The sequence below is a fragment of the Xiphophorus couchianus genome, chromosome 5 (genome assembly GCF_001444195.1).
Source record: "Xiphophorus couchianus chromosome 5, X_couchianus-1.0, whole genome shotgun sequence".
Classification (NCBI taxonomy): domain Eukaryota; kingdom Metazoa; phylum Chordata; class Actinopteri; order Cyprinodontiformes; family Poeciliidae; genus Xiphophorus; species Xiphophorus couchianus.
In genome coordinates this window covers 10,173,955-10,183,255 of record NC_040232.1, presented here as the reverse complement: position 1 = coordinate 10,183,255, position 9,301 = coordinate 10,173,955, and the positions used below count along the sequence as shown (strand labels likewise).

Sequence of the window (9,301 nt, the reverse complement as noted above, 5' to 3'; positions counted from 1 at the left end):
TCTTGTTTACTTCATTTAATAACAAGATCCTTCTTTTGAGTTTTAATTTTTTCATGTATCATTATTTTCTTTTGAGTTATTTATGTATCATAGGTCTTGCCATGTTCTTTTTATTTCTAAATGGTGATTATTGTTGCTAGGGTATTTCCACATAATTATTTCATTAATTTCTTAGCTTATGCTTATGTTGTGCATCTATTTATTTTTCTTAGATCATCGTCTGCCTCTTTCCGTTTTAGTTTCTAGCTCTGTTAAATTATCTCCTTCCCCAGTTTCCTGCTTTCCTCTTGCCCCAGGTGAACCACATTTCCTATGATTAGCTCATCTGGTTCTATTGTCACATTACAGTAATTAAGATTTTTTTATTGCCCTTTGCTGGATTTCTCTGTCCTATTGCCTATTATTTTGTCTATGCTCTACCTCCTGTTTGTCACGTTCAAGATCTGTTTGTTTCTTTTTCGTTAAAAACTTTAAAGTGGATGACTTGAATGTCTGTCTGCACATTGGCTCTGCTTTGAGCACGCACAGCATGACAGAACGAACCGTGTGTAGCTGACATTTATTCACATAGTGTGTGTGTGAAGTTACAAGGATGCAGACAAGTAAAACTAAATATGAAGGCCCCAACACGCACTTGCTGTCATGGATACCAAACACGTTGAATAACTAAGAGCTTAATCGGAGAAGCCACGATCTGCAGTCCTTCCTTGGTTACAAGGCAGATGATTGAATTTTCAGCTTACATTGAGTCCTTCATGTTTTCAGCATAAGAATTTATTTCTAATGGTGGTCCTGATCATATTTCCATTGCTTTCAAACAGGAGTCTGTTTGTGACAGCGGAGTAAACATTGAGTACGCAAAAAGATATTGTTTGCAGGTTCTGAGCAGGGATCCATCACACGAATCACGAGCCCCATCACATCCGGATGCTAAAGCTCCTGCTTTCAGCTTGTCATGCAGAACACTGCCTGGCAGCATATGATTCATCACTATAGGAACTGATCAAAATGATCCTATTATTTGCTAAGAATAAAACAATGTTATCAATAGCTCCAATGCCAAGCTGAAAGTATTTCAATTATATTTAGCTCTTTAACTCTGACTTTAATAAGAAGAGTTTGAAACTGGATGAAGCGGCTGAGCGTTAGCGCTAGCCGACAGCTCTGTATGGGAGCCGAGAGCAGAGGATGTACAGCAGCTGACAGTAAAACAAAATGAAGTATGCCTTTATTTCTTATCATCTTCAACGTAGAGCCTTTAAAACCACAAAATAAAATCTGAATATTTTTCTAGAAAACTCTGGTGCTGACCCTTACGTTTAAGTGATACTTCCCAAATATTCCATTTCTACATATTTATAGTTTCTCAGCCATCCAAGGACATGAAACCCCCTGACCCCCCAAAAATAAAAAAATAAAATAATAGTTTAGAGCAACTTAAGTTATAATTTAAATTACACATGACTTGTATTGAGAACCACTGAAATAAATCAATATTTATGAGGAAATTTATTAAGTGGAGTTACTTATTAAAACTTTTTAGCCAGAGCCTTAAATTTTTGTAAAGGTGTAGTAGAGATTAGATCTGTGTCGCTGAACCAAACTCATATCTAAACATTTGAATCTTAGTTTGACTTCTATGGGTCTCAACAGGTTGTTTACTGAGAAAAACACTTTTACTAGTCATTTTTGGTGGTTGAAGACAATAAAAAAAATTTTAAACCACATTTTACGTTACATTTGACGGTAACTTTACCGACCCCCGCAAAATTGCTCTTTAAAAATGTCCCTGTTTATGAGATAATAAACAGGGAAATAGTAATGAGATGGGATTTGCGCCCTTGAGTTAGCATCACTTAAACCCAATGTTATCAACCATTTCACCAGTTTTTGCGATAAACTGGTGAAAAAATCTGAGAGTTTGTTGATTTTGAGTGAATTTCCGATTGATGTAGTTTGGCAGTATACCGTTACAAAATTGCTTTGATTTGATAAAATAATACTTGAACACAAAACGGTGATCTTAAAGGTCCTATTTATGCATCCCTCTGGAGTCTAACATAAAAAGCTATGATGGGCCCGATTTGGCCCCTGGACCTCGAGTTTCACACATATGATCTAGATACTAAAAGAGACAGGTACCTATATTGGTATATTAGGCACCTTTAAAACAAAGAAGACAAACTTGTTTAAGGTTACAAGGTAATGGCATGGTCAACGGCAGTCAGGAGAAAAATATCTTCATGTTGTCCATTTACTGGTTGCTCTACTCTGAAGCACCTACAGGAAACAGTCTTTGATCCCAGCAGGACGAGGACTGTGTGTCCTGACTAATTAACAGTCCGCTGACATCTGAGCAGAGAGTTTGGCAGCTGCTGGGTTGCAGGCAGCTGGAGCCTGCCTGCCTGCTTCCTATTCTTTCATGTGCATTACCATGGTGATGAGTTGTACTTACACAACACATATTGTATGCAGCAGAGGCAGATAGCTCTTATCGCACTCATTTCTTTTGTCTGACCACCTTCAGCTGATCAGTGTCAGAGTGATGCATTGTTTCCTGCTGGTTTACTGTTATGGTGGCTGTCATTTCTCTTCTAAATGGAGGAAACCTTTACCATCACTGACAGAGGGCGTACACTGCTCTGACTCATGCTTCACACATTTATTCCCCTTAACTGCGTAATTATAATAAAGCAGGACTCTATTTAAATTTTTTAAATTACATTATGGAGAGTGCACCTTGTAATAAAAACAAAAACAAAGTCAAATGAAATATGTCATAATTTTGAAATTGGTAGAACTGCATTTAGTTCTCTTCATTTTATTATGATTATGTTGGTCCTTAATTGTAATGTACAGTACTTTTGACTGGCTCTTTTTTTAAAGTGTAGTTCTACAGAATTCATGTGGTATTCACATTAATCAAAGCTTTCCCAATGATCTACCATCCCAGGTCAACATTTGGACTTTTGGCCATTGCAACATTTTCATTCTTGTCTTTTCTTAGCAATCTTGCAGATTCACTCGTATGTTGAGGAAGAGTGCCTGTTACAAGATCAGATTTTCAAGAAGCTTGTTGAACAGAGGGCCAATTTTTGGCTCCAGATACAATGTTAGTCACAGACTTCACTATTCACCCGACATTTACAAAGAACCTATGTTCTGTAGTCACAGGTAATATGCAAATTGTTGGCTCTCTTGAATTGTGCTAGTTGAATTAAAGGCATTTTACACTCATTGGCCACTTTATCAGGAGACTAGAGAAAAACTGGGTTACAGGTATTATTTTAAGTTCTATTGAAACATTTAGCAAAAATATCAAAACTATTTCTCGGAAATTGTGGTCCATATTAACGTGACAGCTAGAGGTGCACCGATTGCAGTTTTCCGACCGATCGCCGATTACCGATCTTTTAAAAAGCTTAACCTGCTGATACCAATTTTCTTTTGTCTGAAATGTTGCTCAGTATAACAAGAAAGTTGTTGAGTTGGCAACAGTGGGGTAACTATTGTTAATTGTAACCGTGCAGATATAACTTGGTGGGCCGGTCTGTCAGTCCAACCTTTCTCACCAGAGAGCAAAAAAGGACAGTGGTTGATTCTTAGACCTTTGCCAAGCTAGATAAGATTGGTGGATAAGATCGACTTCATATGTAAAAATTGTCCGATCACTGATCTCCCAAATGTAAGGAAATTGGCACAGATAAATCTGCTGGCCGACAAATCGGTGCACCCCTAGTAACAGCATGACACTGTTTTGCAGATTTGCTTTCTGACATTTTTAAAGTGAATTTCCCCTTTGAGCAAATTTCAATTGAGCTCTATTGGACTGAGATCTGGTGACTCTTGAAACCAGTGCAAGTAGAGCAACTGCCTTTTCAGGTTGAAAGAAGTCAGTTCAGATGGTCAGACATCTGGTCAAGAGCAGCCCGGGAAGAAAATTTAGAAAAAGCACAATAACTTCTCTTCTGGCCTGGAAACGTCTTGGGATCCCCCAGAAGAAACTGGAGGAGGTCGCCCAGAGAAAAATGTATCGGACATGACAGCTATGCTGACACTTTTATATGTGTTCCCGGTCCATCACACCTGAAAATAATTGAATTGCCTCCTCAGTATGTAGTTTAGTTCTCCAGAGTTCTTCTAATGACTTGTTTATTTGACTCAGGTGTGTCGAAGTAGAGATATTTCAAAGTTTAACACCCTGGACTTGTTATCCCTGTAACCAGGGCTTAATATAATCCAATTAAAATGTAACAGACTATTTTTATGACAATATTCTGGGGCTTGTGTGTCCTCATACTTGTTGTCAGGTTGTGGATGTACGTTAAACACTGGGCAACACAAGATATTACTTGTTGCTTGAGCCCGCCGTCTTCATAGGCATTGACAGCTTTCTGACTCCATCTTGTGGTCATATAAAATCATTACAAGTTCAAGAAAACAGCATTGCTCCTCCGCCAAGTTGGCTCACACGTCAGAGTGAAACCTGTACTGGTGAGTGGACGTGTACTGTCGGCGTCATGCGGTTCCCGGATGCGCCGAACACAAACATGGACCGGGTGGTGGTGGAAGTCCCGATCAACAACGGTGAGATTTTTCAGAGTTCCACGCCTGGCGCGTCTCGGGAGGTCTAATACCAACATGTCCAGCACCGCAGTCGTCTCGGTGCACTTGTGCACAGATGCTCCACCTCCTCTGACGCAGTGAAAGTGCTGCTGCAGCCGCTGTGGCGGACTGGCTGTTGTTCACGCTGAGTGCTTACACTGCAGTATCTGCAAGTGGCTTATACACAGAATGCAAAGCTGCTATTATCAAACATGATCTGTTTTCTCTTTTTTTAAATCACTTATGTGGTGCTAAGTTAGTAGAAAGGGATCAAATAAAGCTTTTCTGATTGGATTCTTCTTTAACTTACATTAAGTTTAAAACCAGGAAATGTGGTTTCTGTTTTTGCTAAAGCACCAAAACTCTAGTAGAGTTGTATTTTTATAGGCCATTTATTTATGATCATCATACATTATCTGTGACTATAAGCAGTACTTTTAAAATGTTAATATTGGGTGAGATCAGCATTATTCTTTTTAAAAACAATAATACATTTCTTCACAACTCAATCACAAAAATGTATTTATTTTATATGATAAACCAAGACAATGTAATGTGTAACTCTTATGTAGAAGGAAACAAATACATAATTTAACAATTGCTATTAAAAATCCCAAAAGTCCATTATTTACCCAGCGTTTTGGAGTAAAAACCTTGCAGAAACTCATTTCAGATTTGTTTGGATATGTCTGCTAGAGTTGTAGCAACTGAATTTTTTTTTTTGCTTAAGCTTTTTTTTTTTAGACTGGCTAGGATGTATATAGGAACCTGAATTTTGAAGCAGTACCAGAGATTCTCAATTGGATTTAGGTTTGGACCTTTATGCCATTTAAGTCACATGAGACCTTTTAACAGATTTTCTTCTAGGATTGCTCTATATTTAGCTTCAACCATCTTGCCATTTACTCTCACTTGTTTTCCTGTCCCTGCTGATGAAAAGCATCCCTACAACAGCATTATGTTTCATGGTGTGTTCATTGTATGGTGTTAGCTTCCCCAAACAATTATAGCAGTTTGTGTTTGCATGCTCTCCCCAAAGGACTTTCTACAAATTAGCTTTGCTCTTTACATGAATTCTGGTGAACTGCAGACAGGCTTCGTATGTTTTTAAAAGGATGACTATAATGGCTGTCATTCTAACTCTCCCACCTGAACTGTGGTCGTCTGGAGAACCTCCAGAAGTACCATGGACATTTCGGCTGCTTCTCCAGTTAATCCTCTCCTTGCTATTCATGCTGAAAAAAATGTGATCTGCCGCCATTGTGTTTTGTGTGAATGATGTTTTCAGAGTGTGCACAAAGACACAAAACAAACTCCTGTTTTTCAGACATTTTCCCATTATACTACAACGTGTTCTTCTAATAATGTCTGCTTCTAACTGAAGAGTTTTCTATTTCCTACCCTTTCACAGCGCCCCGAAAGCGTCAGGTGCGTTTCTCAGCGAGGCATGACATCATCCTTCTGAGGGAGGTTATCGCCCAGAACCCGTTCTGTTCTAAAGAGCCAGGTGGGTTTTTGTTTCTTTGAAGACACTATTCTACTGCAAACACAAACACGAAGCCTTTATTTGATATGTAAGCTATCTTCTGCTGTCATTCACTTTGTCAGGGCGGATGTGGGCCCGGGTGGGGGAGATCATCACCGCAGCCCTCCAGGAGGAGAGCTTTGAGGTAGATGCCAGGAGATGTCGGGAGAGGACCATGTTGCTGCTGGACTACTACAAGAAACAAGATTTTCCCAGTTTGCGCAGGTTGGTTTACTTTTATATTTACAGTAAGTGTAATGTTTGGCAAGGGAATGTCAAACATGTGTCTTGACATGTTATCAAACTTATACTACTTGAATGACACAGGTTTGGAACAAAGAAGTTGTATGCCCAAAAGGAAGATTTGCTCCACGAGGTTTTGGAGCTAGAGGCTGAGAAAGGGCTGCTGGTCAGTGGTGACGGTGCAAAATACCAGGTGAGCATCAGTGGAACCATGTTCAGTAATAAGACATTTTTAACAATTTGCACTTTTGCCTTGCAGTAAAAAAAAAGGTCTCAAGTTTCGAGGTGCCCAGGCTCCTAACTGCTGGCATTTTTCCATGTAGAGTTGGAATAATCTTTATGTCTCTGCTCAGGATTTCTCTTTGTATTTATCCTTAAATAATAAGGATAAATAAAATTAAATTGACTAAAATTATCACCTTGTACTGCTTCTGATCTAAATGTAGCTGAGTTGGCATATGTATCCGACTAACGCAGGTTTGTGCATTTATCACACATAGCACCAATTCAGTGGATGGAGTTATGTGCAAATCTGCTTCATATTGCTAATTCACATGTTAGGTATCAAAATTAATATTTATTAAAATCGACCTATTTAAGTCAATATCTACTTGGAGCAAAAATAGAAATAGTACATTATTTCATATATTTGTAAATTAATTAGGACTGTTAAAGCAGTGGGTTCTATTTTTTTAGTTTCACGCTATCGCTGTCACAACTGGCAATATCTTAAACAACTGAATGCCTAAATTTGTCCTTGTTGTTTGTGAACACATTGCAGCCAGCTCATAAGCAGTGAGGAGCACTGTCTCCTTCACTTGAATTAATTAGAATTTAATTCACAGGAATGAACTTAAGGAAACCACTTGAGTGTTCAGCAAAGTATTCCTCGATACCCATCGCTAGCCTATCCCTGTAGGGAAGAGCAGCAGATTCACTCCATAATTTAATGATGTGTAATTTTTCTGACATACTTCTCTACAAGGACTATAGTTGATGTTTTAAAAATAAAACCTACATTTAAAAAAAAAAGTTTTTTGTTTGTAAAGCATTTTTTTTATCTGTCATGTTCAGGATGAAGAACCAAGGAATCATCTAATAGAGGAACTAACTCTTACAGAACCAGACAAACCTAACATCACACGGCTGCCCCCGTTAGGTAATACAGATTCACTGCGCTTTACAGCACATTTTACTTCAGTGGTCAAAATAAAGGCCTTTATTTGGTACATTTAAAAAAGTTGGAGAGACATATCACAAAGGGTTAAAAATTCAATATGTCTCTGTACAAAACAAATCTGATATAAACATTTGTAGAGCTAGCTGTTTGGCCCACAAAATCAAGTGTTTGTTGACTTTTTAAAAATTCAAAGCCTTCTCTTCAGGTGAAGCACCTATGTATATATTTCTTCGTGTTCCTTAGATATTTTGGAATAATCCCTGCCTGCTCTGTTTCCTCCAGATTCTAAAAGTTTTGTCACAGTTACAGAAGCAGAAGAAGAGCGTGAACACATGGCAGAGCTTTCAGCGGCGCCCACAGCCAAGCGGCCCTGCCAGTGTTGCTGCCAGACCTACTCAGAGATCCTGAGCTTTCTGGAGAAGCGCTCAGAGGCGGAGCAGCGGCTCCGAGAGGAGGAGCTTTCGCTACGTCGAGAAGAGCTGGAGATTCAGAGGAGTGGGATTTCTTTTGCTGATTTTAAATCCAGCTTTGCTTTTACAGAAATTGGGGTTCAAAGATCTGTCTGTACTGTTTGAGTGAAATCACTCACAGGGCTGACCCAAGGTCTTAGTGGACCTGAAACAGAATTTAATTCTTGTTTAAAACATTAGTCAATTTGTAAACAATCTTAAATAAAAAAAATTAAAAAACACATTTAAGTTAAGGCTGAAACCATCAAATCAAACTTTATACATTTCTCAAAAAACGAATGTGACAATTTTACCACAGTGTTAAAATTCAACATTTTATACAATGTGCCAAGTAGTGGCTCTGTTCACTCGTCACCTCATGCATTGTTACTGGAATTAAAATAGATGTACTTTGTCACTAAACAATTGTTTATCATTCTTCATTTCAGGTAAGATTGCTCTGGAGAGAGAACGTCTGGAAGCGGAGAGGAAAGAGAGGGAGCGGAGGTTTGAACTGGAGAGCCAGGAGAGGCAGGTCATTTTGGACCTGCTGAAAGATAAAGTGCTGAAAGGCTAAAAGTGAGAAGCCACCACCTGCAGTGTTCGTAGATGGAGGGTGGGAACATGGAAGGCGGCGCAAATTGCAGTGAAGAGGAAGAATGACGGTAAAACTAGAAGTGAGAAGATCGAAGAGAGGAACAGTGAGTCGAGATTAAAAATTAGGTCAGGATTGTTCTGTTGCCTTGACCTCTCTGAACAGAAGTAGTTATTTAGAGTAACTACATTACTGTAGGAAGTTCCTCAACTGATAAAATCATTCGTTTCTGGAGCCCTTTGCATGGATAGATGCATCCGAGCCGCAGCCTTTTTCTGACAAACTGTGAGAGAATTTAAATATGATGTAAACCTGAACACACTGTGCTAAGGAGTACAGACAGAAAACTGTACAGAGTTTCAGTACACACAGTTTTATTTATTAAAACATTAATGATGGGTTTGTAGACAGACATGTAGCTACTGAGTTAAGGTGAAAGTATATAAGATATCCTATTTTTTAGTTTTAGTGGCAGCCATAGTTACACTGCTTTGGATAACATGCTGCTAATGTTTATTTCAAATGTTATGCTGATAAAGAAAAGTGTTACCACCAACTTGAAGAGAATCTTTTCCCCTTTTGTCTCATCACCATTCACTAGAACAACACAGGAAAATTCTCTGTTGGACGTCAGAGAGTTTAGATTTGCAGTAAAATCTCCTTTGCTGTCCCCCAGGGTTGTGAGCTTAGTTTCCTGCTGGTTA

At 38.7% G+C, this 9,301-nt stretch overlaps 1 protein-coding gene across 2 annotated transcripts; it reads left to right on the top strand.

Moving 5' to 3' along the window:
- The first annotated feature begins 4,458 nt into the window (after positions 1-4,458).
- Positions 4,459-9,267, top strand: LOC114145233 (uncharacterized). 2 transcript variants are annotated; one of them, XM_028018708.1, is made up of 7 exons: positions 4,459-4,587; positions 6,017-6,112; positions 6,214-6,355; positions 6,458-6,566; positions 7,448-7,532; positions 7,857-8,048; positions 8,452-9,267. In XM_028018708.1, exons 1-7 carry the CDS (start codon positions 4,521-4,523, stop codon positions 8,577-8,579), a joined length of 819 nt encoding a protein of 272 aa, XP_027874509.1. In that variant the 5' UTR covers positions 4,459-4,520; the 3' UTR covers positions 8,580-9,267. The 2 variants fall into 2 exon arrangements, with proteins under 2 accessions (XP_027874509.1, XP_027874508.1); XM_028018707.1 differs by having other exon boundaries at positions 7,836-8,048.
- Positions 9,268-9,301: the final 34 nt, after the last annotated feature.

Coding starts and splice junctions, on each gene's coding strand:
- LOC114145233 (XM_028018707.1), top strand. CDS start 4,521: ATGCGGTTCCCGGATGCGCCGAACACAAACATGGACCGGGTGGTGGTG. Junction 6,356..6,457: donor GATTTTCCCAGTTTGCGCAG/GTTGGTTTACTT, acceptor TGAATGACACAG/GTTTGGAACAAAGAAGTTGT. Junction 6,567..7,447: donor GTGACGGTGCAAAATACCAG/GTGAGCATCAGT, acceptor TGTCATGTTCAG/GATGAAGAACCAAGGAATCA.